Source organism: Vigna unguiculata, chromosome 10 (assembly GCF_037176805.1).
Source record: "Vigna unguiculata cultivar grain cowpea cultivar isolate G323 ecotype 2 chromosome 10, ASM3717680v1, whole genome shotgun sequence".
In the NCBI taxonomy this organism is placed as follows: Eukaryota; Viridiplantae; Streptophyta; class Magnoliopsida; order Fabales; family Fabaceae; genus Vigna; species Vigna unguiculata.
The window spans coordinates 44,954,561-44,977,445 of NC_140801.1; the positions used below are offsets into that span (position 1 = coordinate 44,954,561).

General features: G+C 34.7%; 2 protein-coding genes and 1 long non-coding RNA gene across 3 annotated transcripts; 1 reads left to right on the forward strand and 2 right to left on the reverse strand.

Moving 5' to 3' along the window:
- Positions 1-807: 807 nt before the first annotated feature.
- On the forward strand, positions 808-6,042 carry LOC146883310 (uncharacterized). Its single transcript, XR_014985205.1, has 5 exons — positions 808-929; positions 1,008-1,046; positions 2,245-2,353; positions 4,355-4,780; positions 5,780-6,042. It is a non-coding gene; the product is annotated as an uncharacterized LOC146883310 (long non-coding RNA).
- Positions 3,086-5,764, reverse strand: LOC146883311 (zinc transporter 5-like). The gene is made up of 3 exons (XM_085667850.1): positions 4,370-5,764; positions 4,077-4,226; positions 3,086-3,545 (listed from the first exon to the last, which is right to left on the reverse strand). The coding sequence occupies exons 1-3, from the start codon at positions 4,967-4,969 to the stop codon at positions 3,240-3,242; spliced, it is 1,056 nt and encodes a 351-aa protein (XP_085523976.1). The 5' UTR covers positions 4,970-5,764; the 3' UTR covers positions 3,086-3,239.
- Positions 6,043-19,935: 13,893 nt separating the features above from the next.
- Positions 19,936-22,196, reverse strand: LOC146883312 (zinc transporter 5-like). Its single transcript, XM_085668343.1, has 3 exons — positions 21,070-22,196; positions 20,777-20,926; positions 19,936-20,241 (listed from the first exon to the last, which is right to left on the reverse strand). Exons 1-3 carry the CDS (start codon positions 21,670-21,672, stop codon positions 19,936-19,938), a joined length of 1,059 nt encoding a protein of 352 aa, XP_085524469.1. The 5' UTR covers positions 21,673-22,196.
- Positions 22,197-22,885: the final 689 nt, after the last annotated feature.

The following is a 22,885-nucleotide window of genomic DNA, read 5'->3' on the forward strand; positions in this document are numbered from 1 at the left end:
TGCTAATTTTTACAAAAATTGGGACTAAATTGAGACATTAAAGTAAAGGGACCAAATTGAGACTAAGGAAATGACACATGGCGTAATACTGACACGTGTCACTGCCACATCACTCTATCACTGTCATGTGGCATGATGACAGCTTGACACGTGGCAATTTTTTAATTTTTAAAAAAAATTCAAAAAAAAATTCAAAAAATAATAATAAAAAAATTCAAAAAATCGAGGAACTGACACGTGGTACTCCCTCTAACGGCGTCAACCTTGACTTAACGGAAATGGCAAACGTGAGACGTTTCAACAAAAAAAGGGACCATTTTGAGACTTTTAAAAAGGGTTAAATATGTTTTTGGTCCCTCAAGTTTCAGTGAATTTTGGAATTAGTCTCTCATCAAAACTTTATACCAATTTAGTCCTTCATCTTTCAAAATGCGTGAATTTAGTCATTTTAACCAAATTTTGTTAAGTTTATATGACGTTTCAAGCACATTTTATGGTAGTATTTAAGTTAACATTGAAGCAAAAATGTGTCAAACAGTGTAAATAATTTAAATACTATCATGAAATGCGCTTGAAACGTCAGATAAACTTAATAAAATTTGATTAAAAGGACTAAATTCATGCATTTTGAAAGATGAAGGACTAAATTGGTCAAAAGTTGTAATGAATGAATAATTCCAAAATTCGCTGAAACTTGAGGGATCAAAAACATATTTAACCCTTTTAAAAATTTGGGTACCATTTAAAAATTTTGACTCCAAAATGGAGAGCAAAATATAATTAAACAAAAAAAAAATAGATGGAACAAGTGAATGAGTAAAGTTAAAAGATAGTTTCTGATTTCCCTCCCTCCCACTGGAAGAACACAAAGTAGCTCTCCCCTCTGATTCTGCGTTTTTTCTCTGGCGAAGAAAAGAAACTCGTTTCTGGTAAGCATTCTCCTCCGAAATCCTATGTTATCATTTAATAAACCCTTTGTAATTGAGCTTTGGTTTGGGCCATGGAAGGTCTTCGAAAATTGGGGGCGAAAATGTCACAAAAATCTGGTAAGTCATCTTCCAAAACCCTATGTTATTGCGTTGCTTAGATGACTCATAGGTTGAAAATGGTAACTGTTTAAGAGATCCCGTTTGTTACCGGTTGCCACTGAGACCTTGCTTAGCTCTGCTTTTGTTGAATGTTAAAGCAATGCGTGAGAGATTAAAATGAGAATTACAGAGATGAATTTAAACTTTCTCTACTGAGGAAAGATGCAGATTAACACGTTAATCCCAAACAATTGAAAGCAAAACTCGTAAATTAAAGCAGTGTTCACTTTCTCCCACATTCTCCACTGCCTCTGCTGCTCCCACACTTGAGTCACCACCCTGAAAAACAAAAAAGAACAAACAAAAACATATTCGAAGTTAACGTGTGTACAGTAATGATATAAAACTTTAAAACAATAGATAAACAGAACAAGAAGTTTTTTATGATTTTGATACAGATTTGCGTTTGGCAAGTATTTATTGTTGCTTCCCTGTAGTTGTATTTCATAGTTAGTAATGTTACTTAAATTGATTCACTTGACCTCTGCAAGTAAAATTCCTGTTTCACTAAAGAGTCAAGATTAGAAAAAGAAAGAATACCATATTTTACTATCTACCATTATGTTTTTAATTTAATTTAGAGCCAAACTGTTTGTTGCTTATGACTGATAGCTTAAGAGTCTGACAAGTTACAGAAAATTGGTTATATTTTAGCATACAAGCAATGTTACCACACTCCTTAAGCATAACATTTTTTAAGTTAGATTTGTTTATTTTATACAGGGACTGATTTAATACTCATTGTAGAGTACCCTTATTAGATTGCGTTCACAATTAGGCCATTAAAGACTAAAATTCAGCACAGAGAGCAAAAGACTAATTCTAAACAATTTATTAAAGTTTTTTTTAAAGGAACAAAATCAAAAACTCATTGAAAATTGTGGCTGCCATTGCTTGTAATTAGTATATATTTCTTGATGTTTTTTTTTTCTTATTTGATGTTTCGATGCACTTCCTTCTTTCCCGAATTTTATTGTTATATTATCCAACTGAACGTGTTCTTTGTTTTCTTATGATTGGAGTCTGAGTTATTTTGGATTGGATATAATGTGTTTGTTGATTGCCTTGTTACTCATACGCGCACACTGTTGATTCTGACCGATGCAAGACCTATAAGCTGGGTTGACGGTTTAATCTTTTTTTTACTTGTATGTAGAATTTAAACTCATAATCGATCACAGCAACAGAAAAAGTTACGTTAGGGGTGAAGACGTGGTGCTGAAGTGAAAGGGTGTGCTTCTTTGATTGGTCTGTTTGATCTTAAGGTAATGGCTAAACTAAATAATTGTTATCTTCAATCACAATGAGCTCGTTTGTTATATTAATAGTTTACTAGAATTTTAAATGTGATTTGTAGTTGTATATAAATTTTACTTGATATGGGTTTTTGCATTTTGCTTTCTTGAATATGAAATTGAGATATATGTTTCATCAACACAGAAACCATTGATTTTCTTTTACTGAAAAAGAACCGTCAAAGAGAAACGTTGGCCCTAAAGTGAAGTCTGTCCCTTTGTTGCATCTTGTATGCAAGAAATTCTAAAAATTCTAAAGTGAAGTCTGTCACTTTGTGGCATCTTGTATGCATTAAATTAGTGACAAGGAGATAAAAAAGTGTGAATAAAATTTAGTCGAAGCTACATTGGATATTCCATCCACAATAAAATTTGACCGAAGCTACATTGAATATTTCATCCACAATAAACTATTCTCATGTAAACACTTGAGATTCCGTGTCCACTAGAGTGATCAAAGTAAACAACAATCTCATCAGTATGACATTATTTTGAAAACATGATATAGATAATTATGTTTTATTAAATCTCTCATACTTCTACTTGAAAATTCATATTTCTGAAATCAGTTTTAATATACTCCAAATTTTAAAGTAACTAAATAATAAAATTAACCGTAAAGAAACAAGTTCATTAGATTTAATGAAGTATAAAAACCGTGATAGACAATGTAAATAAAAGTAGATGAAGTACAAAGAAATGTTTATATAAACAAAAGTGATGTATTATAATTTCTTGCACACACAACATGCAATTGAAATATCAAAACATCTGGTTCGATTGTATACTTGAAGGAGGCTACTGAAAAAGTGAAAGGAGACTATTTGAAAAGACTTCCTTGCATTCTAAGTATTTCTTAGGCCCATTTAGCTACCATAGACATTAAACCAGCTCCGAGCAAAAGAAAAACATTTGCTCGAAGACGGAGTCTACCACTTTGTTGGATTCTTGGACTCATGAAATCAGCGGCAAGAAGATCCACCAGAGCCATATAGATTAAAATTCCTGCTGAAGCTGCATTCAAAACTCCTTCCACGATAAGAGCAGTTGGACTGTTTTCATCATAAATACGTGAGATTCCTATGCCAATTCCAATTCCCACCGGAGTAGTCAAGGCAAAGAACAATCCCATTACTGTCACAGATAGTCTCTTGAAGTTTGCCTATAACAATGAAACTCATCTATAAGTTAAATCCTTTATCCTTTATCTTTTCCATTCCTGAGGAGTGAAATTCTCATAAAAACATATAAAGTTGCAGATAGAAGACATAACTCACATAATTAACCATATTTTGTTAGCTAAATTACAATTATTTACAAACAGTCTCTATGTGAATTTCTGTGATGATTAATGATATAGTTCATCAAAGTCATACATCTAAACAAAAGTCATATATGGACCCACATATATTGTACTTGTAAATTATTAATTAATCTAATTAAAAAAGTGGATTAGAAAGCCGCCATTAGATAGTATTAGATAAAAAAAAAAAAAAGTATTAGATAAAAAAAAAACAGGTTCAAAAATCCTGGGTTGTTTGTTCCATACCAACACAACAACACACATGGTCCCAGTCACAAATCATTTCACACAAAGCATCTTGGATCCTCACTCACATATAAGCATTTTGGATCCTCATTCACATATTCTTTTTGTTCAGATTAAATCAATCAACCAAATTCATTTGGATACCTGAGATATGCAGCTTCCAAGTCCCATGCCTTCAAAGAATTGATGAAAAGTCAGCGCAGCTACCAGTGGTCTTATCGTGTTAGGACTCTCTGAAGCTCCCAAGGAAATTCCAATAATAACAGAGTGAACAATTATCCCCAACTCCAACACCTGTGTAACAGATTCAAAACCCCCGTTGTCAAATAAAGAAACCGAGAATGAAACCCTGATTTTTGAAGAAAAAATATTAGTTTGTCCCTTAACCTTATATATTTATTTATTTTTTTTCATTGACTTAGAGTCTTAATGAATACCTGTGATATGACTCGATGGCGAAGAAGCTGGGAGGATTGATCGTGGGAGTGAACAGGGCCATGACCATGGCCCTGTGTTGCATGCATGTGAAGTTCCACATGCCCCTCGTACCCTGTCTCTCTCTCCACATCCCCACTCTCAATCTGTACTCCATTGGAATGGTGTTTCTGAAAATAAGCAGTGGCATATGTATCCAGCATGAGAGTCCCCATGGCAGTGCACATTGCCACAAAGCCCGTGAAGGGAAAATCTCTCCAGGGATGCTCCTTCAAGCACGGGGATGCCAGATTCTCAAATGCATCCGGTAAGACGTGGATAAACCCAGTTGCCAGAATCACACCCGCTGCAAAAGCCTTTACCAGGAAGAAAATATTCTTCTCCGGACTCAACGCAGGTATCACTTTTCCCAGGTGAGGAATACACACTCCAATTGCACTGGCTATTAAAATTGATACTGTTATTTTGTATTTCAAAGCTTTTGCTCTGTCACGATCTTGGCTTTGTTCATCACAAGTACATTCTGCTGCAACTAAGGTTGGAACTACAATAGAAAAGAATAGAATAGAAAAAAACATATTGTTTATCTTGAATCTATCCATTGTAGATAAATCTCTAACAGAGAAGAATAAGAGAAAAAAGAAAGGAGAGAAAAGTAGAGTGAAAGAAAAAACTTTCCGGCAGAATGGTTTATATAGGAATCTGTGTTATGAAGTAAACAAGTAAATAGTTTTTCTGCCGGAGCACAGCAAATTAAGTAGATAGAAAACCGACTCACTTTGCTAGCATTTTTCTAACTGATACCTAAAATTTAGCTATTTTTTTTAAAACACGGTCAACATCACATTACTAAATAAAATAACTAACAGAATACAACAAATATATTTAGAAAAATATCTACTACCATCGATTATCTTAATTAATTTTAATTAATGTATAATTTTCATGATAAATGGAAAATCTTTTAACAGAAAAGGAAGATGACATAAATGATGAAGCTAAGTCATGAAATGTCGACATGAGTTTGCAACAACCAATGGAAAATAAAAACTTTGAAACTAATAGAACCTTTTCATAATTATCCATGAATTCAATTATTTATGTTCTTTCAATTTAATAAAATAGTCCAAACCTAGATTAAAAAAAATGGGAAAAGTGTTCCATTAAGATGTTTACACGTGTATTGTACCGTCATTGTTAGCTGCCCTATCAAGTGTAAAAAAATTAAAAGTACAGGGAAAGAGTGAAAGAGTGAAGTTAAAAGATAATTTTTGTTTTCCTCCCTCCCACTCGCGAAGAACACTAGGTAGCTCTACCCTATGTTCTGGGTTTTTTCTCTGACGAAGAAGAGAAACTCGTTTCTGTTAAGTATTCTTCTCCCAAATCTTATGTTACCACTTTTGTATGATTAGATCAAGAAGCGGGAGTCATCGGATTGCTAGAAGAGCCAAACCTCTATGGAATATGATGCAGGAGTCCTTATGATGAACCCAGTTGATAGTAAAGGTAGAAAATATGAAGTCCAACCTCATCTTCTTTTCTTCTATATTGTAATGCATGCATAATAATTAACATATACATTATTAATCTTGTTTTAATTTTTATTATTTGACTTGTATGTTTTAATATTTTATATACGGATCATATATTTTTATCATAGAATAATTAATTTTTTATCATTAAATTTAAACAGTTGATTTTATATACCACCAAATTATCTATACTAGATTTATTAGCGAAAATTAATATAACATAGATTTACTAAGTTAGATATAGATTAACAGTTGGTATATATAAAATAAACTGTACAATCTATAGTGATCAAAATAATATATACAATAAATAAATAAATATATATATATAATAATAATAATAATAATAATAATAATAATAATAAAATTAGTATATAATATCAGTAATAATAATCAATAATAATCATAAAATAATCTCATATATATATATATATATTTTTTTTTTTCTTTAAAGACGGTAGTTTATTGTTTCAAAATCTTGAATTCGTCATTAATTAATTAGTATTCAAATTTTGAAAGATTTAATTGCTAAAAAAATTTATGATGAATAAGTTACAGTTAAAATTAATTATAAAAAATATATAATATAAAATTTCATGTTATGTTCATAAAAAAATTACATGTATAGGAAAATATTATTCTATAAAACTAAGATTTCAAGCTCAAATAAGTAGAAGAGTTGTATAATCTTATCTTATTCAATTATCGAAGATAGCACATGAGAAATAAATAGAAACTAATAGTTTGTGTTTTATTTTCATTGCTTCTTCATAAATAATACAAAAATATATAAGAATTGAGAAAAAAGAATGCATAGTTTGAAAAAAGATTTTTTTTATCAGCAATAAATTTGAAAAGCGAATTAACCAGACACCATTGAAGAGATAATACAAAAAATTATCTTAATTTTCTTCCTCTATTCATGTCACCAATTTTATTATTCTTTTTATGCGTTCATTTTTATTGAAATTAAATGACTTGTATTATAAAACAAACGTTAAAATGTTTTTTTTGTCCTAATTTTCGTCAACTTTTGTTAAATAAGTCCCAATTTTCGTTTTGTGCCTAAATAGATGCTATTTTTTTTCAATTTGATTCAATTAGGTCCTAACGCCGTTTATATTGTTAACGTTTTACTATACAGTTGACATTTTTGTGCTATGTGGTGTTGCATTAGTTAACGTACGTGACAATGTTTTAAGATTAATGAGATGTTTAATCACATGTTAAACAGTTTTTTTAAAATAAATGAAAAGGAAAATTAAAAAAAAAAATAGAATGTTTAAAAATACTTAGTGTTTGGTCTTAGGGTTTTTAAGAATCGAACAAAATAAGTTATGTCTCGAATCTAATCTTCTTCTTCCTCATCTTTTCTTCTATATTGTAATGCATGCCTAATAATTAACAAATATATTATTAATCTTGTTTTAACTTTTATTATTTGACTTGTACGTTTTAATATTTTAGATACGGGTCATATATTTTTATCATAGAATAATTAATTTTTTTGTCATTAAATTTAAACAGTTGATTTTATATCTGTACTAGATTTATTAGTAAAAATTAATGTAATATAGATTATCTAACATAGTTTTGCTAAGTTAGATATAGATTAAAAGTTAGTATATATAAAATAAATTGTATAATCTACATTGATCAAAATAATATACACAATAAATAAATAAATAAATAAATATATATATATATATATATATATATATATATATATATATATATATATATATATATATATATATATATATATAAAAGACGGCCGCTTGTTGTTTCAAAATCATGAATTCGTCATTAATTAAATTAGTATTAAAATTTTGAAAAATATAATTACTAAAAAAACTTTATGATGAATAAGTTGCAGTTAAAAATTAATTATAAAAAATATATAATATAGAATTTCATGTTATGTTCGTAAAAAATTTACATGTATATGAAAATATTATTTTACAAACTAAGATTTCACGCTCAAATAAGTAGAAGAGTTGAATAATTTTATCTTATTCAATTATTGAAGATAGCACATGAGAAATAAATAGAAATCAATTGTATTTTATTTCCATTGTTTCTTCATATACAAAAACATATAAAAATTGAGAAAAAACAATACATAGTTTGAAAAGAGATTTTTTTTTATCATCAATAAGTTTGAAAAGCGAACACCATTGAAGAGATAATACAAAAAATTATCTTAATTTTCTTCCTCTATTCATATCACCATTTTTTTAATTCTTTTTATGGGTTCATTTTTATTGAAATTATTATAAAATAAAGGTTAAAATGTTTTTTTGTCCTAATTTTACTCAACTTTTGTTAAATAGGTCCCAATTTTCATTTTGTGCTCAAATAGGTCTTCATTTTTATCAATTTGATTCAATTAGGCCCTAATGCCATTTAAATTGTTAACGTTTCATTGTACAGTTGGCATTTGTGTGCTACGTGTTGCATTAGTAAACCTACGTGACAATGTTTTAAGTTTAATGAGATGTTTAATCACATGTTTAAACAATTTTTTAAAATAAATGAAAATGCAAATTAAAAAAAATAGAATGTTTAAAAAGTCTTAGTGTTTGGTCTTAAAGTTTAAAAAAATCAAACAGGGCATGTTCTTGCTCGTGTTTGGAACGTTAAGCTTGAATGAAGTAAGTAATGTCTCAGACCCAATCTTCTTCTTCATACTGTAATAACTGTGTGTAGCGTAGTGTTACCTCGTCTGAAGGTGGGGGGCGCAAGGTTTTGGGGTTAAGTTAAGACCCATTTGTGATTGTGGAGAAGTTGGAGTTCTCAAGACAATAAGAACTCCGAAAATGTGGGTAGAAAGTTTCGGGGTTGTGCTAACTAGAAGGTAAGATGGATTTAATTGCTATTCTTTTGGGTATGTCTGATATGATGAATCCTCTAATTGTTGTTCGTTTTGATGTTTTTCTATTCAATAACAGCGCGAGAGTGAAGCTGGTGTTTGGTGTAATTTTTTCAAATGGTGGTATGAAGACGTTGATTAAGAAAAGATTCTATTATCGTCAGTCAAAACATGAAGATACAACATCTGGAGAATGTAGTTAGGGTGCTTAAAAAATGGTCCATAACATGTAGTTCTTCAATTTGAATGGTGGAGATTTTATTTGGAGGTCATTAGTGAGAGATATATGTTATGCACGATTGCTGGTTTTGAAGTCTTTAAAATGCATGAATAACCTCTTGATAATTCCAATTAACTTCTAATGAAGCACGATTGGGTTATGTTGTAAGTCTCTATGAATTTGAATGTTCCTTTGGGTTAGTCACATGTTGAGAATTGAATTAATGGTGAATGCATGTGTGTCAATATAAATTTGCATTGGTCCATAGGATCATGTGCTTAAGTTGTAAGAGTGTTGCTGCTTTATATTTGTTTAAGCATACGTTATTCATAAGTTGAAATTGAATGCTAGCACGAATTTAAAGGGTGGAATATATATATATATATATATATATATATATATATATATATATATATATATATATATATATATATATATATATATATATATATATATATATATATATATATATATATATGGGGATTGATGCATATTATATATGGTGATACTTGTGTACGCGTTTGATGAAGCCATCTAAATTGAGATTGTGCATGAAAGTCATGTTGATTTCTTGAAGCCTATGTTCTTGATTGGGGATATGCATAATTATAAGAGTAGGATTGATTTTACTTTGTTTTGGGTGCTTAAAACCCAGTACTACGCAAGTACTGGTGTAGCGCCTGGCGGTCAAATACAGCCGTCAGGCGATAGCTACAAAACCAGTGGGGTATTGAAGCACGTGGCGCCTGGCGGTAAGGGTTGTCTCGACAGGCGACACTTGCAGAAACAGTAGCATCAGAGGCGCTTGGCGCCTGACGACATTTGTCCCCCGCTAGGTGATCTAGAAGTGTGTAGTGCCCGTCGAATCGTGAGCGGCGCCAGGCGATAGTGCTGCAGCAGAAATTGTGTTGCTGGTTTTGGATGTGCGTGATCTACAAGACTTGGGTGATATCTCTAAGGTCGACTTGCTAGTGTTCCTTGAGTTGTGGCTCGGGATAGGGGTTAAGCACGTGGCATTACTTGAGTTGTGGCTTAGAATGGCATCTCTTAAGTTGTGGCTCGGGATTGGCAGATGAACACGAGGAACTCTTGAGTTGTGGCTCGGGTTGGCGAGTGTTGCCGGTGTGAGTGTGCGTGTTGTGGCGCGTACGGATGAGTCCAGTTAGATTTCCCTCTTCAGTATTAAATTGATGAGTTAGGTAGCCTTGGGACGTTACGAATGATATTCGTATTGGGAACTCCACCTGACGTTACAGAGTGTGGTTCGTAGCATGGTTTCCTGCACGTACTCTACCCTTGTTGGCTGGTAGATGTGGCAGCAAGACACCTTGAGGTACTCATCAGAAGACGTAGAACACGGGTAACATAGTGGTAGCCATGTGACATGAAATCAAAGGATGAAATTCCTTTGGTGTGCTTGTAATGATATATATGTTTAGATATATATATATATATATATATATATATATATATATATATATATATATGTTGTTTAACTGTAGCTCACCCTATTTTCTTGTGTTTGGCGATGATCGTGTAGGCGGTACACAAGAGCATATGATGTTGTAGGTGGATCTGGTGAGGCATAGAGCCGGAGCGGGGCTAGCTTGGGAAAATTTATTCGGAGTTTTATTATTTTATGAATTTTTAGGATTATGTAAACGCTTGGATTATTCAACTTGGTTTTTATATTGAAGTTATAAATCGATGATTTGATATACTTTATAATGTAATAAAGTTTTAAATATTCCGTGATTTTGGAAAATGATATTTCAATAAATGAAGTTTATTTATTATCTCTTTGTTTTATTATTTAAATTCGTAATATCCGGACGGGATGTTACAACTTTTATTGCAATGTCAACTTCTTTGAAAAGATTGAGCACTAGATTAAGCTCCCTTTGAATATATAATTGTCATTCAGGTTGTGAAGAGGACACATTTGAGAAGCTAAACCTAGTCCACATGACACGAATTTCTTGCAGATGAATCATCCAAGGTCATATCGTGCTAATTCACAAGCACATGGAAGACCATAAGTCTGTCTGAGAATGTAGCCACAACGACTAGTATCGAATCCAATTTTCTTAACTCTTTCTAAATCTAGAACAAGGAGTTCTAAGGCAGATCTAGAAACATATCCCACTAATCTTTTATAACTCAATACCTTGTAAGAGTCACTCATCAGATTAAGACTTCTTTCAAAAGACACCTTTATTTCATTATGTTGCAAGATAATAACGTTGTGAATTCCATCCCAACACGAAGAAAGGTCTCTCAAACTACTTCCAAGAACTTTCTTGAGGCTCCAGTGAGCAGACTCAACCCTGATACAATTTATACATGGAATCATATAAACCATTAATAAAAAAAATGAATAAATAAGAAGTTGCAAACATACCTGCTTGATGTTGTATTCCCTAAATGCATAATCTTGTTCATCCATGCCTTCACAAAGTATTTCTTGTAAGGAATGATCCACAAGTCATTAACATATTCAAAGAATACAGGCCATGACTAGTAAAAAAGCTGAAGACGATTAACACAATCGTTAAACTTAAACTCATCTTCATAGTCTATAACATTCTCCCATGCTTGTAGTACAACATTCCATGCATCAACAAAATTCACTAACATTTTGCACTTTGCCTGCACATTTTTTTGAATATGAAACGACATAGAAGATGATAACACTTAGGGAACACAATGCCAACAACATTCATTAGAGCCAGATCCTTGTCAGTTACAAACGACATAGAAGTATATTTGTAGGTTTTACTTGACTTTTAGTCATATTAACAAGCAACGAGTGTTCAGTGGAGTTCAACCTACCCGCATAGGGGTGACTAACTAGAGTAGATGAAACATTGTGATTACGGTAACCACATTTTATGTTCAACACTAATCCCTCCCCTTAAGAGATGGGTTTGCCTCTCAATCTAGAGGGACACTCACATTTTCTTGTCCTAGATAAAATCGGTTCTGCATCACATTTGTATTTTCTATATTTTCCACCTCTTTCACAACCTAATAATACATGAGTCTTTCTTCCTGGTTGTCCATTATATTTATATGATCTTAGAATAATAACAACACATTCAAGATTAAAAGCAACCCCTCTAACCCACTTAATTAAATCTTCACGTGTTGGGAAGATATCATCAGTTGTAAAATGAGATGTATAATCTTGTTCGCATATATCATGAACGAAAGTAGAAAATTCTAACATGAGACTAGAATTTAATTGAGAATCTAAGAAACTCAAATAATTAAAATGATGATGTTCCATAATGACCTATAATAAAAGAAAATATTTTAATATGTGAAAGGGATAAACTCACATCATGCAATCTATATGCTGAAGTGGTAGTGTATCACTTGCATGATACATGCAATCATGCATATAGCTATGATCCAAATGATAGAACCCGATTAAGGGCAAGCACACTAGTGCAGAATTCCCATTTTACCTCGCATTATATGCCTCGGTTGGCCAGGAACCGAAGCATATAATGACGCGGTGGCATTTTTGCAATTAGAGGCAAGTTTTAGGCCTCCGTTCTCCAAATACCCGAATCCAAAGAGGGGTATAGGCCCCGGTTCGCCCAAAACCGGTGCCAAATAGTGGTATAGGCCTCGGTCCAGTAAGACCCGAAGCCAAAAAGTGGCTGGACATTAGCTGTTTGGCCTCGGTCCAAGGAGACCCGATGCCAAAAGGGGGTCTATGGCTTCGGTTCCCCTAACAACCGAAGCCATAGGGTTTATTTAGGGTTCGAATTTCGTGAACCCTTCTTCTTCCCCGCGCCTGCGCCTCTGTAACTCCTTCCCCTCGCTCTTTCTCGCGCGCTCTCTCTCTCTCTCTCCGCTGCACCCATTGCCACCACACCCTCCGGCCACAGTGATCCTCTCAATCCTCCAAGAGCCCCTTCACTTGCTCCACACCATCACAAAACAAAAAATAAAACCAAAGAAAAAGAGAGATATCACAATTCACAACACAATCACGCACATTCCTCACTCACCGCAAAAATGGCATCCTTGCAGCATCCCACCGCTTCCCTTCAATCCAAACACATTCTAATCCCCGGAAAGTCCCTTTCCCAGAAACCCGTGCTCACCGTCTCCTTTCCCCACTCCACTTTCTCCGCCCTCAAGCTCAAGCTCGCCGCCGCCACCCGCCGCTCCAACGGCGCCGCGGGCGCTAGAATGTCGGCCACGGTGGCCTCCGACTACGCCCAGGCCCTAGCTGTACCAAACACTCTCCAACGCCACCGTTCCAAATCCAATTTTCGAAGGCAAAGACCATCGCGGTGTCTGCGAAACCCTCTTCGACCAACTCCACTCCATCTTCCGCTGATTCTTCTTCGCTCTTCCTTTGTGCCACTGGCATGACCTTCTCTCTCGGTCCCTTCCGCCTCCGCATTCGGGGCTGTGGCCAATTGTTGAAGAACTTTCTCTCATTCTGCGTTGCTGTCTTCTTCTCCTGATGCTCCCGCACTCCGACCAGAAGTTCTTCCTTCTCAAGGGAAAGCAGTTTAGGGGTTCTATCAGTGATGATTACGGAGATGAGGTGGTGGAGAGTGGATCGCCGCCGGAGAAACTGATGGCGGAAGTCTCAACATTTTGTCAAGATCGTGAATTACTCGCCCACGCCGGAGAGACCCTTGCAGGGCATCTGGAAGGTGGTTCTTTGCGATCGTGAAATTGGGTATATGGCACCAGTTTTGAAACAACCGAGGCATAAAATTGGGTGTGTGACTTCGGGTGATAACCGAGGCTAAAAGGGATACATTTTGGCCTCGCCCCAATATGCCTCGGTTCCAGACCCGAGACAAAATGTGAAAAATAACCGGGACAGAAAGCCCTGACTGTACTGGTGACAGAAGCAAAATGATGCAATGCACGAGGATAAAAAATTGACCTAAAAGGTAGCTCGTACCAACAAAAGGAAGGAAAAGATGAAATATGAAAAAAGAGGAAGATGTGGGGAGTTAATATAGGCAAGGAGTAAAGGAGGAAGAAGAATAGGGTGACATTCGTAATATACAAAAAAAGAAAAAAAAATAACGAAATGAATGTTGACATTCGTTTCACAATTTCATGAAATGAATATCGACATCTGCAACACAAAAAATACAATAAAAAATAATGAAACGGATGTCGACATCCCTTAACTTGTGCTTAATTCGTTCACGTTCCCCACACTTACCCCAAGTAAGCGGCCTGGGTCGAAAACCCTTAACATACAATCCATCGCGTCACACATACACCACATATTATCAAAACTCGGCATACACAATAACATACAGAACATTAATCGCATTAAACATAAACGCAAAGTATACCAGCGTAACATAATGTACCAGCTATTACAGACATAGGCTCAAATATTTTCAAATCAATAAAAATTAAGGTCCTATTCTGCCGCGTCAAGAGCCACCTCTCCAACATCAACCACCTCATTAACCTCTTCAGCCACCTTCTCCTCCACCCTCGCTTCCGCTTCCTCACTAGCACTGCCTTCATCTTCATTCACAAGCCTCCCGTCAATAACATCTTTGTTGACATCAAACTTCACGTCCGTAACATTGACCTCCCTATGGAAAAATGCCGCTTGGCGTAGTCCTTTCTCAAAATCGTTAATGTGTTCTTGTATGATGCTATTCTTCAGATCATCAAGCTCACCAATAGCTCTGTCATACTTCTCCTTCAAATCGTCGTAATCTTCCTCCAATTCCCCTATTCTCTTGTTAAATGTTTCCTCAGAATCCAAACAGCGGACCCTCCATGTCGCCAGCCTCTTTCTCTCTACATCCCAACTCTCCTTTGCCTTCTCCAGTGCAGCCTTCTCCTCCTCTAGCTTGTCTACCTTCCCCTGCAACTCCTCCACCTTTTCCCGCCCCCCTTCTTCACTTCCCTCTTTTATAGAGACCCCACACGGCGGCTCAATATTAAGGCCTTGCTTCCAAACTCGACCATCGTCCTCACGATATGGTCCGCATCCATGTCGTCAATAGAATTTACAATGGTATCTGGGAGGGTAATTGAAATATCCTTCCTCACAGATATTTTTGGCAATTCGATCAAACCAGATTTCGGTCCTTTCTCCCCACTGGCCGACCCTGCTCCACTAGCCGACCCCGTCCCGAGTAAGGCCACCCTCACTTTCTTCACGTCTTTTCCCTTCCCGTGTCGAGGCGGCAACTCAGCTTTCCTTTTCGTCCCGCTGTGCACATGCACCTCCACCACAGATTCCTGCAAGTTGGGAACATCAGTCTTCCCAGCTGCCTTGGCCTTAGCGGCCATCTCCTTCCTCAGCGATTGGAAAAGCGCCAAGTTTTTCTTTCCAGATTGTGCCATATGCCCTACAATAATACATTACAACTCAGATCAAAACAACTTAGAATCATTAACACAATTTAAGTAATAAACATATACCTTCAATATATATTATCGAATGCACCGAATTATAAACTCTAACTAGGCCCTTAGTGGGCAACTTATCAACAAACTTCAACAAGATCTCCACCACCTCCTTATCACCCGCTGACAACTCATCCATCCCCATGTCCTTATACCGAGAAGGGCTGCCTGTCCAACTAAAGGGGAATTTTGTACTCCCATCTGCGTTCAAAAAATGAGCTTTGCCTTCTTCTTTAACAACAACCTTGAAGTACCCGTCCTTGAAATGCTTGAAAGATTGGGAAAATGCATCCATTCTGCTGATACTGGGACGACTTATCAAAGACAGCTAAGTAGTCCACCGGCGAGGTCTGGTGTCGTAGAAGTACAAAAAAGCGTAAGGAGAGGGCTCCAAGTATAAGGATTGGCACAAGATGCAGAAAACTTGCAAGTAGGCCCAACTATTCGGATGCAGCTGCGTAGGTGCCACATTCAGTGCGCGCAATACACCCATAGTAAAACCGTCTAATGGTAACCGAACATGAAGTTGAGAAAAATGGCACATATACATGTAGAAAAACTTCTTTGTAGCACCCTCCTGCCCATGACATACCCGGTCGATAGCACTAACTCTCTCCAGGGAAACGATGTCCCCACTGACGCCCTTGGAGATGACAAGTGTGCAGTTTAACTAGGAGTTTAGTAGACGAGACCACCGGAATAAAGATGATTGGTTACGGACGTCGGCAGTCGCCCACCCATAGCTGCCTTTAGCCGACCAGTTACTTTCTGCCAATTCTTCAGGGGGATCTTCTCGAACCTCCCTCACCGTCTCCATTGGAATCCCACTTACCATGCCTCCAGAACTTGTACCCTCCTCGTCAAATTGCCTACCCCTACTTCTCTCCGACTTCGTACTCTCACTACTACTAGAAGTGGACAACGATATACTATCGCTACTAGACATACCTGTTTTCATGTTTACGGGAAGATGTCGGCTGAATTTGGGAACTAGTCGGACAGTATGATGCACACAAGACCTCTGAATTCAAAACTCTCGCAAATTAACCAAGTAACCCCTCACTCGCTTTGAAACCCATATTTATAGTCCAGGATCCCAAACGACGAAAACCCCTTCCCGCCAAAACAATATCCCATACCAATCGACACCATCATTGCAAAAGACATAACTCTTAAAAACGACGGCGCCAGAACTTCTTGATTTGACCCCTGACACCCCTTCACCTAACTTCAGACGAATACCACTTTTTTAGCCTTAACACTGTTCATCACACTTAAAGGCTGGGGGACTGGTGTACCACACCTAGCCGGTTCCGCTATCATACCAATACATATCACCCTTGACCGACAACTCATATCGGACAAGGCTGGGGGACTGGTGTACCACACCTAGCCAAACTTAACCAAACAAATAAACAATACATACACCAAGGTAGTCAAGTACTCAGCCTAGACCGGGTTAGCTCAAGTTTTACCAATTCTAACCTAAACATCCCGAGGAACAACCTGCACCTCTTATCATCAACATAAGCCGTCAGGATACGTAGTCGGCCTAGATCGACTACCTCAACAGACCCGGTAAGATTAAAGCCCAGGCCGACCACTCCAATAAACTTAGTAAAAATGGAAGCCCCCTCGTTCAATAGGTCTTAAGGGCCTGGGTTAGGGTCCAGGCCCACTCACAGCCCAAGTGAAGGCCCGACCCATGAGGTAATCAGACATCATTAATGCTCTATAAATATACGTGGACCCCAGTAATTAAAGGTACGCATTCATTAATCACTGATTTGACCTTCTGAGAGTTTTGACTTACTTGAGCTTCGGAGACTCTGCTGTAGGTAACCCCTCCTGGGTTCAAGCCGATATGTATAGACCGGGAAGAAGCCAACTGAGGAGATAGCGGAGTACATGGTAAGGTGGCGCTTGTGTCTAACTCATCTTATTTGTTTTCTGCAGGAACACAAATGTTAGAGTAGAATAAAATGGTTTTATTGTTATGAGTAAGATATATAAGTCTAGAAAATTAATTTAGAATATATAATAAGAATATTTGATATAATTAAATTTTTATGATTTTGAGATATAATCAAATCTTTATTATTCAATAGTATTTTAATATATTAGCAATGTTACCACACTCCTTAAGCATAACATTTTGGAAGTTAGATTTGTTTATTTTATACAGGGACTGATTTAATACTTGATTTAATACTATTTTGGCGTACCCTTATTAGATTGCGTTGACAATTAAGCCATTAAAGACTAAAATTCAGCAAAGAGAGCAAAAGACTAATTCTAAACAATTTATTAAAGTTTTTTTTAAAAGAACAAAATCAAAAACTTATTGAAAATTGTGGCTGTCATGGCTTGTAATTAGTATATCTCTTTTGGTGCTTTCTTTTTCTTATTTGATGTTTTGATGCACATTCTTCTTTCCCGAATTATATTGTTATATTATCCAAGTGTATGTGTTCCTTGTTTTTTTATGATCGGAGTCTTGAGTTATTTTGGATTGCATATAATGTGTTTGTTCCTACCAAGAAAACTATTTTGCTCATTGCCTTGTTACTCATACGGATACACTCTGTTGAGTCTGACCATGCAAAGACCATATATATGTTTAATGATATATGTTTAACTATAGCAGAACTACATAATGACTTGGATGACTTAAAAAACAAAACCTGTAAGCTGGGTTGATGGTTTAATCTTTTTTACTTATGTGTAGAATTTAAACTCACAATTGATCACAACAACAACAACAGAAAAAGTTACGTAACCAATATTTTTTTAGAAAATAAATTTTTAGCAAGGGCCTAGCCCTTATTAATATTAATATTTCCTTAAAAATAAAAAAGGACGTAACCAATAAGTCTGAGTTTGACCGTTGTTTTTGTGAGATAGCTACTCTTGTTATAATGAATTTGCTATCCCATTTTAAGGAAGGACTTCAGAGGAAGGGTTTTGTTGGAAACATTTTTTTTTTGTTGCTTTTGGTATAATAAAATACTTCTTAAGTCCATCTAGATATGAGGGACATCAAAGAAGCTCTAAGTCAAGGAGAAACGTCGGCCCTAAAGTGAAGTCTGTCACTTTGTTGTCACTTTGTTGAATCCTTGTATGCATGAAATTAGTGGCAAGAATATAAAAAAGTGTGAATAAAATTTAGCTAGCTACATTGATACTCCTTTCACAATAAATACACTTGGATTATTCTCATGTAAACACTTGTGATTCCTGTGTCCATTCGAATGAAATTTCCACTAGAGTGGTCAAGGTAAAGAACAATCTCATCAGTATGACATTATCTTGAAATTTGCCATAACAATTCATTTCAAAAGTCATTTATATTGACCATTTATCCTTTTTCACTCTTTTTGAAACATAAACTTCTCAAATATAGAAGTACTTATTCTTCAATTCTACTAATAATATAAAACTTAAAACATAATTTAGCACATTATTTAAATTTACAAAGACCGTCCCTTTTTAAACTTTCTCCCACGGATAATATGTTGTTTTGAATGGATATTTACCAAAGTTACACGTTGACTAAAGTGAATAAAAGTGATAAGGTTTGAGAATTACCACCGCTTTAGAAAATTAAGGATTAAGTATGTCTTTCGTCTATGAACTTTGATTCAAAATTGAAATTCGTCTTTATCTAAAATTTTGATATATTTTGGATTTTAAACTTAAAAAATGAATGAACAGTCATTTTAATCCAATTACATTAAATTTTTTTGACGTGTTGAATGTATTTCTAAGCAGAATTTTAAACTTAAAAAATGAATGAACAGTCATTTTAATCCAATTACATTAATTTTTTTTGACGTGTTGAATGCATTTCTAAGCAGAATTTTAAACTTAAAAAATGAATGAACAGTCATTTTAATCCAATTACATTAATTTTTTTTGACGTGTTGAACGCATTTCTAAGCAGATATTGATACGGTAATCGTACTTTATAAAATCTTTTTCGTAATTTGAAAACTTTATCTATAAAACCTAACTAAATCCATGAATTATACTTTTACTCGAGAAGGTGAATAAATAAAAATAGTTGTAAAAAATCAACTACTTTAAACTGTAATCAAGCTTATTATTGTTATATGCTGAATATAACTTTTATTTATATATAATGCAAACAAAATTACATTCTCAACCATAAATGGATATTGAATCCTTCACCTAACAAATCGTCTTGTTAAGTTACTCCATATTGAAACTCTATATTTTAGAAAATACTGTGTTACAAATTAATTTATAACAAATTAAATTTAAATATAAAAGAATTTTAAAGTTATTATCGTCCAAGTTTCAATTCTACATGATAATTATGTTTTTTTAATCTCTCATACGTCTACTGGAAAATTCATATCTCGGAAATGAATCAGTTTTAATATACTTCAAAGTAACTGAATAAGAAAATTAACTGTAAAGAAATAAGTTCATTAGATCTAATGAAGTGTAAAAAACAGTCATACAGTAAATAAAAGTACCTTCCATTCTAAGTATTTCTTAAGCCCATTTAGCTACTAGAGACATCAAACCAGCTCCAAGCAAAAGAAAAACATTTGCTCGAAGACGGAGTCTACCACTTTGTTGGATTCTTGGACTCATGAAATCAGCGGCAAGAAGATCCACCAGAGCCATATAGATTAAAATTCCTGCTGAAGCTGCATTCAAAACTCCTTCCACGATAAGAGCAGTTGGACTGTTTTCATCATAAATACGTGAGATTCCTATGCCAATTCCAATTCCCACCGGAGTAGTCAAGGCAAAGAACAATCCCATTACTGTCACAGATACTCTCTTGAAGTTTGCCTATAACAATGAAACTCATCTATAAGTTAAATCCTTTATCCTTTATCTTTTCCATTCCTGAGGAGTGAAATTCTCATAAAAACATATAAAGTTGCAGATAGAAGACATAACTCACATAATTAACCATATTTTGTTAGCTAAATTACAATTATTTACAAACAGTCTCTATGTGAATTTCTGTGATGATTAATGATATAGTTCATCAAAGTCATACATCTAAACAAAAGTCATATATGGACCCACATATATTGTACTTGTAAATTATTAATTAATCTAATTAAAAAAGTGGATTAGAAAGCCGCCATTAGATAGTATTAGATAAAAAAAAAAAAAACAAAGTATTAGATAAAAAAAAAACAGGTTCAAAAATCCTGGGTTGTTTGTTCCATACCAACACAACAACACACATGGTCCCAGTCACAAATCATTTCACACAAAGCATCTTGGATCCTCACTCACATATAAGCATTTTGGATCCTCATTCACATATTCTTTTTGTTCAGATTAAATCAATCAACCAAATTCATTTGGATACCTGAGATATGCAGCTTCCAAGTCCCATGCCTTCAAAGAATTGATGAAAAGTCAGCGCAGCTACCAGTGGTCTTATCGTGTTAGGACTCTCTGAAGCTCCCAAGGAAATTCCAATAATAACAGAGTGAACAATTATCCCCAACTCCAACACCTGTGTAACAGATTCAAAACCCCCGTTGTCAAATAAAGAAACCGAGAATGAAACCCTGATTTTTGAAGAAAAAATATTAGTTTGTCCCTTAACCTTATATATTTATTTATTTTTTTTCATTGACTTAGAGTCTTAATGAATACCTGTGATATGACTCGATGGCGAAGAAGCTGGGAGGATTGATCGTGGGAGTGAACAGGGCCATGACCATGGCCCTGTGTTGCATGCATGTGAAGTTCCACATGCCCCTCGTACCCTGTCTCTCTCTCCACATCCCCACTCTCAATCTGTACATTGGAATGGTGTTTCTGAAAATAAGCAGTGGCATATGTATCCAGCATGAGAGTCCCCATGGCAGTGCACATTGCCACAAAGCCCGTGAAGGGAAAATCTCCCCAGGGATGCTCCTTCAAGCACGGGGATGCCAGATTCTCAAATGCATCCGGTAAGACGTGGATAAACCCAGTTGCCAGAATCACACCCGCTGCAAAAGCCTTTACCAGGAAGAAAATATTCTTCTCCGGACTCAACGCAGGTATCACTTTTCCCAGGTGAGGAATACAAACTCCAATTGCACTGGCTATTAAAATTGATACTAAAGCTGTTATTTTGTATTTCAAAGCTTTTGCTCTGTCACGATCGTGACTTTGTTCATCACAAGTACATTCTGCTGCAACTAAGGTTGGAACTACAATAGAAAAGAATAGAATAGAAAAAAACATATTGTTTATCTTGAATCTATCCATTGTAGATAAATCTCTAACAGAGAAGAATAAGAGAAAAAAGAAAGGAGAGAAAAGTAGAGTGAAAGAAAAAACTTTCCGGCAGAATGGTTTATATAGGAATCTGTGTTATGAAGTAAACAAGTAAATAGTTTTTCTGCCGGAGCACAGCAAATTAAGTAGATAGAAAACCGACTCACTTTGCTAGCATTTTTCTAACTGATACCTAAAATTTAGCTATTTTTTTTAAAACACGGTCAACATCACATTACTAAATAAAATAACTAACAGAATACAACAAATATATTTAGAAAAATATCTACTACCATCGATTATCTTAATTAATTTTAATTAATGTATAATTTTCATGATAAATGGAAAATCTTTTAACAGAAAAGGAAGATGACATAAATGATGAAGCTAAGTCATGAAATGTCGACATGAGTTTGCAACAACCAATGGAAAATAAAAACTTTGAAACTAATAGAACCTTTTCATAATTATCCATGAATTCAATTATTTATGTTCTTTCAATTTAATAAAATAGTCCAAACCTAGATTAAGAAAAATGGGAAAAGTGTTCCATTAAGATGTTTACACGTGTATTGTACCGTCATTGTTAGCTGCCCTATCAAGTGTAAAAAAATTAAAAGTACAGGGAAAGAGTGAAAGAGTGAAGTTAAAAGATAATTTTTGTTTTCCTCCCTCCCACTCGCGAAGAACACTAGGTAGCTCTACCCTATGTTCTGGGTTTTTTCTCTGACGAAGAAGAGAAACTCGTTTCTGTTAAGTATTCTTCTCCCAAATCTTATGTTACCACTTTTGTATGATTAGATCAAGAAGCGGGAGTCATCGGATTGCTAGAAGAGCCAAACCTCTATGGAATATGATGCAGGAGTCCTTATGATGAACCCAGTTGATAGTAAAGGTAGAAAATATGAAGTCCAACCTCATCTTCTTTTCTTCTATATTGTAATGCATGCATAATAATTAACATATACATTATTAATCTTGTTTTAATTTTTATTATTTGACTTGTATGTTTTAATATTTTATATACGGATCATATATTTTTATCATAGAATAATTAATTTTTTATCATTAAATTTAAACAGTTGATTTTATATACCACCAAATTATCTATACTAGATTTATTAGCGAAAATTAATATAACATAGATTTACTAAGTTAGATATAGATTAACAGTTGGTATATATAAAATAAACTGTACAATCTA